Source organism: Mastigoproctus giganteus, chromosome 4 (assembly GCF_048544385.1).
Source record: "Mastigoproctus giganteus isolate SK-2022 chromosome 4, ASM4854438v1, whole genome shotgun sequence".
Lineage (NCBI taxonomy): Eukaryota > Metazoa > Arthropoda > Arachnida > Uropygi > Thelyphonidae > Mastigoproctus > Mastigoproctus giganteus.
In genome coordinates, this window is record NC_143578.1 from 37,495,268 (window position 1) to 37,512,144 (window position 16,877).

At 36.4% G+C, this 16,877-nt stretch overlaps 1 protein-coding gene across 3 annotated transcripts in view; it reads left to right on the forward strand.

The window, feature by feature from the left end:
* Nf-YC (nuclear factor Y-box C) overlaps window positions 1-14,833 on the forward strand; it is a 117,850-nt gene extending 103,017 nt beyond the window's left edge. For all 3 annotated transcript variants that reach the window (XM_090371485.1, XM_090371484.1, XM_090371483.1), the window contains exon 10: window positions 14,589-14,833. In XM_090371485.1, coding sequence (XP_090227611.1) covers window positions 14,589-14,768 — 180 coding nt within the window. In that variant the 3' untranslated portion in view covers window positions 14,769-14,833. The remainder of the gene's footprint in view (window positions 1-14,588) is intronic.
* The last annotated feature ends 2,044 nt before the right edge of the window (window positions 14,834-16,877 follow it).

Genomic DNA, 16,877 nt, shown 5'->3' on the forward strand with positions numbered 1-16,877 from the left:
CAAAAAGTGAATAATGTATAGAATCTAAATGCCAAGTGGTATGGTGGTTAAACTTCCAATTAGTGTTATTAGTAAATGAGGTAAGAAAGCTTGTAAATCATTACAAAAAAAAAACCCTTCTCACATCATCTATCCATCCCCTCCAATAATTTCTCTAGCTCTTCCTTGAATTTAATCAAATTACCCACTTTCAAAACAACAAATGTAAGTTTGCCCCAACAGTCAACCACCATTAGCTAAATCAAACTTCTTCACATCTATCCTGCAACCATCCTTAATGAGTTTGAACTTGCACCCCCTCATGTATAATCTGAGCAAGAGGAAGAATTCCATTAGCATTGAGCTTATTCAGTCCATTCAAAGCTTTAGCCACATCAATCAAATCACTTGGAAAAGTGCCTATTTTCCAGATGGCGCCTCCGTAGCCAGGTGGGCAGGAGCAGCAGTGCGTAGCACATGCTTCTTGATTAGACCGGGGTTCCAGCCCATGACCACCAAATACGGAGGATGCGGAAAGGTCAGGGAATGACCACCGCATATCCCCGGAGCGATATGGCCTTAGTTGCTAATGCTCCTAAAAACCAAATAACAAATAATAACAATTTTCCAGATGCCGCAATTTTGCAGAACTTAAGCTGTACTTGATAAGACCACCCTTTTGTTCCTTTCAGCAATCTCGTTGCCCTTCTCTGCACCTATTCCAGCAGATAGGCCCTTCCTAAAATGCAGCTTACACTCCTGGATGCAGTATTCAAGATGTGGCCTAACCATTGCCATTTAAAATGGAATAATTACCTCCCTTATCTCTGCTAGCAGAGTTCTAGTATAGCATGAGCTGTCCTGGCAGCATGTCTGCAATGATCAGAACTTTGTATCTGACTGCATGACTACGCTATGTATGGTATATTGATCTAGGATTACTGCTATCCCTGTTTAGTATCTTGCATTTGTCAATGTTATACATCAGCTGCCATTACTCTGCCAAATTTTTCTAGACCTTGTTGCAGTAGCTTATCTTGATTACTGTCATTAACCACCCTGCCAACCTTTTGTATCATCTGAAAACTTAGACATTAAGCCTAATATACCTTCATCAATATCATTAAATAAATGTTGAAAACAACAATGGGCCCAGTACTGAAACCTGGAGGAATCCACTAATAACCTTAGTCTGTAAAGAGCAGTGCTAACTGATAACCACTCTGTCTTCTCCCACTCAACCATCCCTTTATCCATAGCAGTATCTTTTCCTTACTGTCACACTGCTCCAATTTATATAGCAAACTTTTATGTGCAGCAGTATCAAATGCTTTCCAGAAATCCAAGTATGTGATATCAAAATAATTTTTTGCATCCACTTTGTTACTGCATCATAGTATCCGATCAGATTGGTTAGACAAGATCTTTCCTTAACTAATTCATGGTGTGACTGCAGTATAATTGTGTTCCTGTCTAAATGGTCCTGTATTACTTCTTTAACAAGTGACTGCATTATTTTCCTGGAACTGAAGTTAAACTAACAGGTCTGTAATTACTCATGTTGCATTTTTATCCCCCTTTGTGAATTGGGGATATAAATCTCCAGAAGGTCTCTATGGACTGGAGATGCACATTTCCAGTCCACAGTGACCTCCTCTGAATCCAAATATGATCCCACTACCTGTATTACTTGGCTGCATAGATAAAGGTAGTGGGATGATCGATTTAAAATGACAGTAGTAATTTAGGTTGATGCATGGATAATGGCATCATCTATAAAGTAAACATAAGTGCCAAGCTGGTCACTGGAGGGATCAGAGCATCTCTCAGATAGAATGTGAACACAGATGCATAGTATTGTCAATTTACTTGTGATAGTAAATGTTGATTACTTATCATGCATTTAAAATTTAATTTCTGAACTGCAATGATGGTTTACCAATTTTAATATACTTTGGTTGCTTTAAATACCATTTTTTTAAAATTAAGTTTGAAACGCTTTCAGTTATGTGATGCTGTCGTATATTTACTAATAATGATAACACATATGTATAAAACAATTCTTTTAGTTAGCAGATCCTTAAAAATAAGTTTGGCATTAATTTTAAGTACTGTAATTAATGTTTACAAAATTGAAGAAAAAATAAATTAATAATAGGAACAGATTTATTCTATTCATTTAAACCATTCAGGTTTAATTAATTTAAGATACATGGTACTGAATAGTGGAGTTTTTGTTTATGTGATAAATTTATGATATAGAAAATTTCCCCTTTATTATCCCCTTGTCTTTGTCTTGGGTGTTTGGTATTTTTGTGCATGTGTTGAATGTTACCACTAATGTTGAGTCCATCGTTGAACGAGTCTTACAGCAAGGTTCTCAGCAGTACTCCAGCCCTAAAAGGTAATCTGTTCAACAGGTGGGTAACCCATTTTTCTCACTCTCTTTTTATTTTGGCTCTCTTTTTTTAGATTATATGATACCAACTGTCACTTGATGAAAGAGGATTCTTTACTTACTATTTTAAGTATAATAGACAATTGATTGAATTTATATTTATACTAACCTAAGCTTTAAAATTTGTATCTTTGGACAATAGTTTCTTTATAGATTTACATTACTTGTTTAATGCATTTAACTTGTTTACTGTACTTTATTTATCAAATATCATAAAGATGCTGTCATTAAATAAATTACAATAATTAGAAAAAATTGTTTATTTAAAAATTAATTGTAATCTTAATTTTGTCTTTAATTTTTCTTCAGTCTTAATTATTAATTTAAAAGATCATAGTAAAGAAAATAAGAGATTTAAAATAATCATAAATAGGAATGCACTTTGCTTTCCTGTTGATGTTTCCCCACTGCATTATATTTACAACTTAGTATAAGCAGATGGGAACAACTAAATAAATTACAGAATTAAATAATGGCATTATTGCTATTATTTCGATCACATAATAATTGTTTTATTATTATCCCAGGCTTTTATTTATACTGAAGTTACTATTCTGAGGTTGAGACTAATAATCTAAAACTATAATCTGAAGTAAATTCCCATGTCTTTTTTATACCATACATTTTGAAGGAGAGAATAATCAAAATGCTGACAGCCATGAGGCTGACAAATAAAAATGTTTTATAACAAGCAGCAAACATCTTATACAAGTTCTGTACCAAATGATCACCTGATAGCGTGTTGATGAACACTGCATTCATTTAAGCTAGTTCTAATTACAACTTTTATCTCAACAAGGCTGACCGCAGTCTTCTCCTTGTTAAGGTACCCCATTCCTTGAGGATATCATAAGTAGTGATAAATTCATGCTTGTGTGTGTATATAAACGTGATTGATGTAGTCATGCGAGCATGGAAATTATCACTTAGTGATGCCACATTACATTGTTTTTTTTTTTTTTTTTTTTTTGGAAACATGAGCACATTATATTTGTGAAAAGCAGCCCAAGCTTATGGGCTGCATTTCACAAAATTAAAAATTATTTTTAAAAAATTTTCAAAAAATTAAATACTTAATTTTTTTTTAAAACCTAGTCTGTGTACCATGTTCCTTAACACCTCTTTACTTAATAATAAAGACATTTTATTTTCAGCAGTTTTGTAAATTAAATAACATTTGTAACTGAAACCTCTGTTCAAAGAAAGGGACAATAGTTAATGTTGTTTTCAGAATTGAACTTTCGTTGTCGGATTGAATTTGATGCAATATTAGCAGGTTCAAATATAATTTTATTCTTTTGCATTGAGATAACCTCAAATATAAAAGAATAAAATTCATCTATGTAGATGCAATTTTTTTCAATTTCAGGTGATGGGAAGTATGATGTAATCAGGCATTTAAAAACAAATAAGCAATAAAAGCAATGTATACCATGTAGAAAGGAATGCAAAAATAGATGTTACAGTGATATTGCCATATGTCACATGTACCAAATGTTTTGTTAGCATCATTTATCATAAAATATAACCTTCCTGTAAGTTGTGCTAATCATACCATTGTTCAAAAATGTTTTCTGACAGTTAAATAGCAAAAAAAAAAAAAAGTTCTGGAAGAACAAAAACAGCAAGAATTGTTAATGAAATTGTGTGGCTAGAAAAAGAGGTAGTGATAACTCTGAAAAATGTTGTTGTTAGGTTTGTTGGTGCAACAGCAACTGTGGCTATAATGCACTGAAAAATGTGCTTTTGGTTGCTACAGAAAGTAGCAAGTAGCTTGTTCTCATTGCCAGCACTACAAGCAACATTGGGCATTTCCTGCTGAACAATGTGAAAGCATGTGAGATTCCTTTTAAAACCTATCTGGCACTTTGTGTTGATAAAACCACTGTTACGATAAGCTTTCCTGTTGATTTAATATTTTTGTAAAAACTGAACTTACAAAAATATTAAAAGTGGAGATTGAGCACTTATAGGCTGGCTGTCTTTATCATCCCATTAATTTCTAGTGCTGAAAGAGAGCTGCATGCCTCCCTGTGAAAGTGTGTGAATATTTAGTAGATATTTATTATCTAAAAAGAAATGCTGAAAAGAAAGATGGATTTAAGAAATTAATTAATGCATGCCACTACAGTAAAAAAGATTTCAAAGCATCTGGGTACATTTAGGCTTCTTAGATAAATGATAGCTAGACTAGTAGAAGAGTGGCAATCTCTGACAAGTCAATTTAAAAAAAAAAAAAAAAAACCTTCCCATTTTACCCATCTATTTGCTCCAAAAGATTATTCCAGCAATCAACTATCTGCTGGCTAAAGGCAAATTTCCACACATCTGTTCTACAGCTGTCTTTCCTCAATTTGAATTTATGCCCAGTCAGAGGTGCATAATCTGAGAAAGAGGAAGAATCTCATTAGCATTGAGCTTGCTCAAACTATTCAAGGCCTTATACACCTCAATCAAGATCACCTTGCAGTTGCCTAGTCTCCAGACACTGCAATTTGCAGAACTTAAGCCTTTCTTGATCAAAGCAACCCTTTGTTCCCCTTGCCAATCTCATTGCTCTTCTCTGTACTCGTTCCAGCAGCTCTACATCCTTCCTTCTACACTTTTGTTTTTTATGTAAATAAGCTACTTCTCAACCTCCAAGCACGGTTGGAGGTTGAGAAGACAAAAGAAGATATTTGTTGACATTGGACTTGAATTTCTGTAGATGTAGACTGTAATTTTCAGAAAATACATATGAAGAAAGGTTATTCCAGAAAATGGCAGTTGAATGAATAAACGAGGAAGATGAAAAGTTGGTTCTGTGAGTTTGAAGTTGGACAGTAAATGAATGTTGGCTGGTGGCGGCACATGTTCGGACTGTTTTGAAAGAGAGAGCGGGAATTATAAAAGCCAATTCAGAAGAACAGTGCCCATGGAAGTATCTGTAGAAGAGGCATGCAGCAGAAACAGTACGTCTGTGAGACAGCGAGTGGAGAGACTCTGTTAGAGATGAATTATTAATTAACCTAACTGCCCTCTTCTGAATGGAATCAAGAAGCCTGAGAGAGGTTTTGGGGGCACCACCCAGATGTGGGAACAATATTCCATGGCAGGGCGGATTTGCGATTTATACAGAGTGAGCAGCTGTTTGGAAGAAAAGTAACGCCAAGAGTGAAAGAGAGAACCAAGTTTTTTTAGATGCAGAGGAAGCAATATTTGTAATGTGCTTGTGCCAAGAGAGATTAGAAGTCAGGGTAATCCCAAAAAGAGATATATCATTTTGCCTAGAAATTGGAGTGTCACTAAAGATAAGCATAGGAGCAGAAGAATCCTTTTTGTGAGATATAAGACAAGACTGAGTTTTAGAAGGGTTGAAATCAACTAAGTTGTCTTTGCCCCACTGGAGAATTACCTGAAGACCGGCATTTAAGGAATTGGTAGCAGATTTTCGAGAAGTTGAAGCTGATTGAGCAGGGCAAGGTTTCTCAAAATGGAAAGTGGAATGCAATGTGCTGTCATCGGCAAAACCTGTATGCAGTACTCAATGTGTGGCCTAACCATTGCCTTATACAAAGGGATATTCACCTCCTTATCTCTGCTGGTAAAATTCTTGTATATCATTGACAAGACCTCATGAGCAGTCCTGACAGGCACATTATAGCCTCAGATGCTGATGCACCATAAAAGATATATAAACAAACAGCTATCCTGACAGCCTGTCTGCACTGCTCAGAAAACTTCACATCTGACTGCACAATTACCCCCAGGTTTTTTTCATTCTCTACTACCCTGAGTGTAGTGCTGCACAGTTGGTACATTACTCTGGGGTTACTACTACCCATATACAGTACTTTGCATTTGTCAATGTTGAACTTCAGTTACCACCTATAAGCCCATATGCCCAAGTTTTCTAGATCCTGTTGCAGTAGTGTATTGTCATGAACAACCCTGCAAACTTGGACATTAAGCCTGATATCTCTTCTTCCAGTCACACAGCTCCCTGAGGAGCTGTTATGGATTTAACAAATTCCTCCAACTACATTGATCATGTGCTCTGAGTGGCATCGCAGTGTCATGCCCAGAAGTTCACTGATCCCATCCTTTCTCATAGTTGCAGGCCCTCCTCCACCTCCTCCCCTCAATTTTTCCTTCCATTATATTCTTCAACAGAAAGTTTTTCCTTCTTACTATATGTCCAAAAAACTTGTTTTCTTTTGTTGATGCTATGAAGAAGAATTTTAGGCCTGCCAGTTTTATTCAATACCCATTCATTTGTTCTTCAATCAAGGTAAGAAATACGCAGTATTCTCCTGTAATGGCACATTTCAAATGCCCCAATTTTCTTCCTGTCAACTCTTCTCAGATTTCATCCTTCACATCCATAAGTGGCAACTGGAAAAATTAACAAATCAATGATTCTCAGTTTTGTCTTTAGAGGCAGATCTTGATCTCCATAATTTTGTCAGATCAGTTACTAACATTTTAGCAATTGCATGTCGCCTCTTTACATCATTTGAGCAGTCACTATTTTTATTTATTCTTGAACCTAAGTAATCAAATTCATCAACTTCTTTGATATCTTGCCCATTAACCTTCACTTTACTGGAACTGAGATTATCACCATAGTTTTACACACATTCAGAAACAATCCTTTTTTTCTTACTTGCTTCACACTCTCCTCAGAGTTTTAAGATCCTTAGAATTGCAAATTAGCACAGTATCATCTGCACAATGAAAGTTGTTTATCTTCAGTCCTCCAATTTCTATGCCAGTCTCTAAATCTTCCAAAGCTGCACACATATCTTTGACATAAAAATTAAAAAGGTGAGGTGACAAAATACAGCCTTGCCTGACACTGTTACCTGTTTTGAAAAAGTCAAGTGTTTCTCATGTTGGTTCTCGTGGTTCCTTCCTCTTCCTGATACAGTAGCTTAATTAGCTGAATTATGTGGATTGGGAATCCCATATTAATAATTTTCTCATGTCAAACACTTATCAAATGCTTTTGAATAATCTATAAAACACGAAACGTCTAGAGCAGTGGTTTTCAACTGGGGTGCCTTCCAGGGGTGCCACGTAATTTGGGTTTAAGTTACTTAAACTTATTATTTTTTAAAATTTATATGTTTATTTCATTATAAAACGGTGTACAGTATGGTAGAGGTGCTGTAAAATAAATTACTTAGGGGTGCCGTTATTGAAAAAGGTTGAAAACCACTGATCTAGAACATTGAATTCTTTACATTTTTCAGTAATCAGTTGTAGACCTAAGATCTGATCTCTGGTTCCTCTTTCTGAAACCTGCTTGCTCTTCTAGCATTTCTTCTTCTTCTTCAAACCTGATATACCTTCATCAATATCATTGATAAATATATAAAATAACATTAGTGCATAAAGAGCAGTATCCATGTGTGACACCACATCGCTGATATCCCAATGGTATTCACCATTGATGTCTTGACCAGCACTTCAAATTCATCAAATTTATTTACTGTACTACTAGCATTGGTAATACATGCAAGTATACATGTACCTGCTTACTCTTAGTTACCCTAACACAGTCCATGGCTGTGTTAGGGTAACTACGTGGGCTTGAGAGGTGGCAACTGAAGTTTAACATTGACAAATGCAAAGTACTGCATATGGGTAGCAGCAACTCCAGGGTAATGTATGAGCTGTGCAATATTACTCGTTGAAGTGGAGAATGAAAAAGACATGGGGGTAATTGTGCAGTCAGATATGAAGTTTTCTGAGTAGTGCAAACAGGCTGTTAGAGCAGCTCATGGGGTAAAGGGAAAAGGATATAATTATCCCCTTGTATAAAGCAATTGGCCAGGCCACACCTTGAGTACTGCATACAGATCGCCGACCGGGCTAGCCGAGTGGGTAAAGTACCTGCCCGGCAACCCAAAGGTCGCGGGTTCGATTCCCGCCTCGGGCTTGGATCAAAGTACTGCAAAAACCTTGGGAGGTGCAATATGGCCACAGAAGCCGATGCGCCAACAACTACCAAATCAAAAAAAAAAAAAAAAAAAGCATACAGATCTGGAGGACTCATTTTAGGAAGGGTGTAGAGCTGCTGGAACAAGTGCAGAGAAGGGTAATGAGATTAGTGAGGGAAACAAAAGGTTTCTCTTACCAAGAAAGGCTTAAGTTCTGCAAATTGTAGTGTCTAGAGACTTAGCAGCTGTGTGGTGATGTGATTGAGGTGTATAAGGCCTTGAATGGTTTGAGAAAGCTCAATGCTGATGGGATATTTCCTCTTGCTCAGATTACACACCTGAGGGGGGGGGCATAAATTCAAATTGAGGAAAGACAGTTGTAGAATAGATGTGTGGAAATTTGCTTTTAGGCAGTGGTTGACTGCTGGAAGAAACTTCCATCTGGTTGTGAAAGTTGATAGCTTAAATAAATTCAAGGCAGAACTGGACAAATGTTTTGAGCAAATGGTTGGGTGAAATGGGAAGGGTGGGTTTTTTTTGGCTGGGGCCAATTCTTACATCATATGCCTGTACTAATGCTAATGTATTTACTTGTTCCATGATGACTCCCAGCAGTTCTTGAAATCCCCAGCACCATGCATCTCCAGGATGCTGCTCCTTCCAATAGGAGAGCAAGAATTGCTTTCACCTCTGCTTGTGGTTACTGTTAATTGAAAAGCAGTAAGAAATTGCTAGTGAGTGGCAATGAAATGTCCAAATCCATTTGATAATCACAAGGAAGCTTTTAAATGTGACAACTTAATGAACTCCCCAAGAAAAAGAACTGAAAAGTGAAAAGCAAACGTCTAGTGAAAACAATACTAAACAGACTAAAGTAAGCTGACGAATCTAGGCATGTTATCCTCATGCATGCAGAAAGTTTGTTCATGTTCCTGGCTTGAGTAAAGAAATTTTTTTTTTTTTTTTAATGTTTTAAAATAGAATTTCCATTTGAAAATCCCAACATGGCTCACATCACACTTGAATATGTTGAAGAATATAAATTTTATATAGCAACAATTTTTACTTCAACTTCTATTTTGAAATTAGATTATCATATTTGACAGAATCAGAAGAATGATACTGATTTAATCATAGGCATTTTTACTGCCAAATATGGAAAGTCTAAAACAAGAGAAGATTCTGTTCTTTTGTTTTGAGGAAGTACTTTATTGTAATCAATGGACACTGTTCCTCGTGGACTAATCTTATTAGTGGAGTTCCCCAGGATTCAGTGTTGGGCCCATTGTTGTTTTCTGTGTTTATCAATGACGGTATATAAGGCTTAATGTCCAAATTTGCAGATGATACAAAGGTTGGCAGAGTTTTTAATGACAGTAATGAGAGTATGCTACTGCAACAGGAACTAGAATAGTTTAGCAGATGGGCTGAGAGGTGGCAACTGAAGTTTAACATTGACAAATGCAAAATACTGCATATGGGTAGCAGCAAATACTGTACCAACTGTGTGGTACTACTCAGGGTAGTGGAGAATGAAAAAGACCTGGGAATAATTGTGCAGTCAGATATGAAGTTTGCTGTGCAGTGCAGATAGGCTGCAAGAGTAGCTTATGGGGGTCTTGTCAATGATATACAGGAATTTGCTAGCAGGGATAAGGATGAGATTATCCCCTTGTATAAGGCAATGGCCAGGCCACACCTTGAGTACTATATACAGTACTCAAGGTCTGGAGGCCTCATTTTAAGAAGGATGTAGAGCTGCTGGAATGAGTACAGAGAAGGGCAACAAGATTAGTGAATGGAACAAAGGGTTAGTGTTACCAATAAAGGCTTAATTCTGCAAATTGTAGTTTATGGAGACTAGGCACCTGTGAGGTGTATAAGGCTTTGAATGGGTTGAGCAAGCTGAATTCTGACAGGATCCTTCCTCTTGCTCAGATTACACACCTGAGGTGCCATAAATTCAAATTGAGGAAAGGCAGGATAGATGTGCAGTAATTTGCCTTTAGTAAGCGGGCGGTTGATTGCTGAAACAAACTTCCACCTGTTGTGGAATTTGACAGTTTAAATAAATTCAAGGCAGAACTAGACAAAATTTTGGAGTGAATGGATGGGTAAAATGGTGTTTTTTTTTTTTTTTTTTTGGCTGATACTGTATAAGCTTGCTTTCTTGCATCATATGCCTCTGCTAATGCTATTCTTACATCCAACTGCATGGTACAAGTTTCATTTGACAAATGATGTTCTTATGAATGCTGAGATAGCAAATTTCATCAATCAGCAGTGCATCATATTTAATTTTTTTGTGGTCAAGTTTCCTGTACTTTTTTGGTGTCATTGAAGGTAAAGATATTGATGTAAAGTGGTCCTTGGTTGGGGAACTGATAAGTGCACAAGGAAGCTTGAAATGTAATGCATTACGTTACATCATGCTTGGCATTTTAATAATCCTTATACCAATACTGGATGTGGAAATTCAGCTAGGTGAAAAAACAAAAGCTGGTTTAAGTCCTATCTCTGAAGCTTTAGAAGCCAGGTGTAGACAGTAGGGCTAGTGTTATAAACAAAATTTTGACTCAACATTTCTGAAGAGGACCTTTCAAGTAGTGTCTTTCTTGAAGTAGTCATAATTAGTTGATGTCTAATAGAATATCCAAATGGAAAACCACAGAAACAAAAATTCTAAATTGCACTAATGTTTGAAAGCATTCTCTACTGGAAAACAGTTCTATGGCTCATTTTAATACAAAATGCATGTTATCAGCAAAATTTTATTCAAGTCCAAAGTCTGGACTTTAAAAACTGTTTTTTTCTGAGAATATCCTGCCTTCCTTTGGTGTAGTCCCCCTCCCCAAGGCTCTCATTTTCCTACTGCTTAGTTATTTGGCCTTTCAAAAATCAGAAGTTGGCAGCTGTGAATGGGTGATTTAGAAGACATGCAACCCATAGTATATTTACAGTTTTATTTCAATAATTATTATAAACATGATTACAGACTACTAAATGTTAAACTGCCTTCCTTCCCAAATGTAAGTGCAAACTCTTTTCATCATGTTTGATAAGACTTGATATAGTGTTTGTTAATTTCTGATTAGATACTGACTTTAAACAGTCTGAAGTATAAAAATTTGAGGATCATGGATGTTCAGTTATTAATATGTGCATGTCTGAGAAAATGAGAGGTTGCACTCTGAACAAAACACTACTGGTTATTGAATGAAAGGCAATGTATAACAATAAATGTTATCATCTGGGGATGACCATTGCTGCTATTATACGTTAGAATCAAATTTTTAATTTGTTTTTAATGAAAATTTTCAAAATTGAATATAATTTGTTTAGTTTGGTCCCTTTTATATTTTGCTTGAGAACCTTGTTGTACTTGATTTTTCATTTTGTTTTCAGATAATGAATAGATTTGAACATTGTACCATCATAAGATACTTGCAGGAGGAGGGTTTAATGCCAAAAGAAATACATAATGATATGACACAAACTGGTACATCTGCTCCATTTGCACCTTGATTAAGAAATGAACTAAATGCAGTGGCGGTGGTGGGAGTATCAAAGATGTGCTTGCAACAGGCGACCACCTATGGCTACTTTCCAAGAAAACATTTATGTGATACAACTATGGTAATGGCAGACCATCAATTATAACGATACACAAAATAGAACTGTCTCTGGGCATCTCACATGAATGGATGCAAACTATTCTGAAAAAAAAATTGTTTATAAAAGGGTCCTACAAAGAGCATCCCATAGCTTCTGACACCTGATCAAAAACATAGTGCAACACTTCCTCAGAATTGTTTATGCATTATGAAGCAGGTCTGGAAAATTTTTAATAAGATATGGATCCAACACTGTCAGCTTGAGTTAAAGCAGCAGTCCAAGCAATGGAAACAGAAGTGTTCAACTCCAAAGAAAGAAGAAACAGTTCCATTGGTTGGAAAGCTGATAATAATGGACTATGAGTTCACCATTATTAACTTTCCAAATAAGAGTATACTGTGAAACTCATTACATCTATTATGAGATGATATCAAGGCTAAAAGAAAAGTAATGCTGGCAAAAGGTATTTGTTTCACCAAGACGTCATTCCCATTTATACATCGGCAATCACTGTACATTAAGGTGGTAGATGACTTTCATCAACCGGTGAAATACCACCACTTTGCTTATTAGAGGCTTGAAGTGGTGAAACCCATGTTTAGTCTCTAGAGCAAAGTTTCCGGCATCCCCCCCTCACTCAATACTTCTCCTTCAACCCATGCACGGTACTAAGTACTATAGGTTTTGATACCGTTCGTGTTTGGGGTTTTCATAAAAAAAAAAAAAACATACAAATTGCTGCTGCACCCACCTTATTCACCAAATGTGGCCACATCAGAATTGTATCCCAAATTTAAACTTCACTTGGTAGGACAACATTCAAAATTAATAAATCATATTAACCCTGAGATTTTTTTTTTAAAAAACTTTAGTTTGTTCTACAAAAATGAAAACCTAACTGCATTGCAGGATCACTGGTATGGGTGGTGCAGATTTTTTCAGTATTCCCTTGTATTGTTGAAAGAAGTTTTGTGCAGGCTAGTTGCTAATTATATCAAGGGTATGTGGCAAGGGGCAGACAGACAGTTTTTATATAGTGAAATGGATTACTAAATATATTTCATATAATGAGCAACTCGAAGTACTGTCCATTTAAACTTCATAATGTGGATTTGGAAATCATTGAAGTCAAAGATAAATAGCCTTTGTGGTACCTATGATAATATAGAAGCAGTTGAGGTAATGGGCAAGGTCCTATGATTTCATTGAGCTTGTGAACTAATAGGCATGTATGCATGATATATGCTATTTAAAAGCTTTAGGTATATCCAGAAGGAACATTCAGTACAATTCAGGTGAGCACGGATGTAGTGAGAGAATGTGGCTAAGTTTGTTACTGCAGACCTGATTGCCACTTGAAACTTGTCCATTAAGAAGAAAATTACGCATCTCAGCACAGGATGGCTCCAAAACAGAGGAAGGTAGATTTACTATCTAAAGATTCTCCTCCATAGGTATCTACCAGATACCAGCCAAATTACAAGACAGCTTAAAACACTAACCATTACATCAGTTGAAGACAAGCAATACTATCAGTGGGATACAAAAGGGGTAAAAATGAAACGATATTTCATTCAAAATTAATTTCTAATCTGCCCTGAAAAAAACATATTTCAAGACAGTTCCTAAGGAAAAAGGTTTCAGTGAACTCCAGTAATTGTTGAGTGACTAAGAAGATTAGTGATGCAATTATAAAAGATTTTATATGCAACAAACAAATGCATGCTTAAGTGTTTGTTTGTTTTTTGGAGCATTAGCAGCTAAGGCTATATTGCTTGCTTGCATGCTTAACTCTGACTTTTTCCATATGATAGTCTAATATGTATATCAAATGGTAGGCTACAAGGTAAAATCTGCTTTAAATATTTTTTACCTATGCAAATTTGCACACTGACTGGGAATTTGTCTATTTCATTTTATTCACTTTCTCCTGCAATTTTGAAAAACATATATTCTCCATCTACTCAACATATACCATTATATGAAATTTAATAGGACCTAATGGATTTTTCTATTTTGTTATAAGGCTTTTACATAGTTATATAGGCGGCCCAATAAAGCCCAGATGACCAATGCAATCACAGTGAAGAAGCAGTAGGATTGATTGCCACTCCTGTATTTTTTTTTTTTTTTTTTTTTTTCTGCATGAAATCCCAACCATTTGCAAAAAAGTGAAGCAGTATCTTATTTTATAGTAGTTAATATTTCTAAGGCTTCCCTACTATTAACTTCTGCAAACAAAAATATAAACATTACCAATTTAATGTAAATGTGTTTTCCAAGAGTTGGTTTTTGATTATATGCCATTTGTGATGTGATTATTACTTTTATTTCCCCCTTCTTTACTGCATGAATAAAGGTAATCATTTCATCTGCTGGCAGATGATGGATCGAAATTACCAATTTACCCCACACACTACATTTTAATGTGTATCAATAGGTTAAGAAAGGTGAAAGAAATTCTTTTAATATACTACTAATTCATAGCTGCCTTTCATTTTTCATCTTTGAAATGATAAAGTTGAAAACCATATTTCACTTTTAAAAAGATGCAAAAAACATAGCTGAGTTACTTGTGTAAACATTATGAATTAGTAATATTTTTCTTTTAGACTGTGTACCAAATTCAACAAATGCCTCAGGCAGGTCAAGTGACTGCTGCTACTGCCACCCCTGTATTTTTAACTCCAGCCTCCGTAGCAGGTGCCACAACAGCTGTACAAATACAAACTGCCACTCTCTCACAAACAGACCAAACAGAAGATGACCAACAGGCCCAGCAGCAACAGTGAGAAGTAATAGGAACCAGTTTTTTTCCCCCTGCATGAAAAGTCCCAACCATCTGTGAATATATATAATATATATTATATATATAAAAAATGTGGGTATATGTATACAGAGAATAGCTCTGTAGGACTCTTTTGATACTAGTACTATATGCTGGTCTTTGGCAGCACACATGGGAATTTTCATAAAATAAATTTTGTATAGTTTCTCTTGTTTTTCTGTGTATTTAAAATAGTGGGGCTATAGTCAATCACTAATTATTCAGATATAGTATAACCAACAGGCTAATTCAAAATATGAACTTGGCATGTCTGTTGTAAAGTTTAACTGATTGAATGTCATATATATACCTGTTTTACCAAAGGTATGATTTTTAAAGTGATAATGTTCTTTAAAATCTGATTCCAGGAGCAGCAAACTAAATATATGTACATTTATATTTTGCCTACACTGCAGTTTGTGTAGGCAAGATATGTTTATTGTATACATACAATGCATACTATAAATAGAAGTATTCAGAACTTCTCCACAAATATTGTGTACTGTGCCAGAAGTTCCTCCCACACGTTTATTGGCTCAGACATATAAACCTCAGAGGCAAATCTCTGCCTTTATAGGAGTATGGATTGAAATTTACAGACTTGAACATAGTGGTGGGTTGGATGCCACTTCAGTAACCTTCCTGTGTAAACTTCTACTTGTCTGAACCTCAATAAAATCCATTGTAGTAGATATTCTACTGGTATGGCCTCAAAATCGTGGAATGTGTTTGATGAACCATAAAGGATGTAATCCTTGTCTCTCACACATCTGAAAAAAATAGAGCAGATCAGAGTCCACAAGAACATCAATCATCCATAGGGCAACTGTACATAAGTCCAATATCATGGTCACCACTAATGGGAAATAATATTTGAATGGTGTCATTCCCAATGTCCATAGACTCAATAGTGGCAAAAGGTACTTTGGTGTTAAGAATCTTACTACATAAGTGTTTTTGCATACCGGGCTGTGTAAACTAGCCTGGTATGCAAAACTTGATTCCAAGAAACTGTGCACATACATACACAATTCAGCAAGGAAATGAGCCAACAGTACAACCTAAGTGACCGAGCATGGTATGAAAAGTGCTGATGCAAATATCAGACATGCCACCTTGCTGGAGCATTCACACACACTGGAGTTTAGACTAAAGTTGTTGAAAGCATGCCATAGCAATGCTGGTCCATTTTTGATTCAATTACTTCCCACAATTGTTGCAAATTAGATGGTTAAAGATTTCTACACTGAGTGGGCAGAAATCATGGAATACCTATCTAGCAAAAGGTAGACCCACCTTTTGCCCAGATAAGGGCAGTCACGCGGCGAGGCATTGAGTCCACTAGTTCACGAAAGCTTCCCACAGATATTTCCATCTATCCATAATTCTGTAGCATTCCTGGGTGGAGGACCCAAGGTTCGAATGGAGCTATCCACAGCATCCCAAAGATGCTCCATAGGGTCAGTGAACAGGGAGGCCATTCCATGGTGGTAAAATCTGCAGAATGCTCTTCGAACCACGTTCTAGTTCCCACTGCTCTGTGGGGAGGTGCACTGTCCTGCTGGAAGAGTCCATTGCCTTGTGGGTGCATGATGACCATGAGGGGTCAAGATGGTCTGCAAGGATCGGCATGTAACCTGGACCATTCAGAGATGCATCTAGATGTACCAGAGCTCCTTTATGCCAGTTGAACATGCCCCAGACCATTACCAACCATCCACCTGCCTGAACAGTTCCTTTTTGGCATGACGGGTGCATAATTTTGTGGTTCCTGCCAGATATGCACCCTGCCACCCACTCAAAATAATTGGAAATGGGACTCATCTCCAATCATCCAAGGTCCAGTGCTGATGTTTCTTGCCCTATTGGGGCATGGTTGTGTTCAATGGGACTGATGGGTCAGCAACTTCCATAACCTATTGCAGCTAACAATTGCCTGATGGTCTTGGTAGAGATGTTTCTGGCACTTCCCTTGTTGAAGTCTGATTTGTGCCACTGTCACACTCTGGTTGGTGAAACAATGAATGGCCACATTCATCCACCCACAGAAATGTCTATGTTACTCCAGAAATGG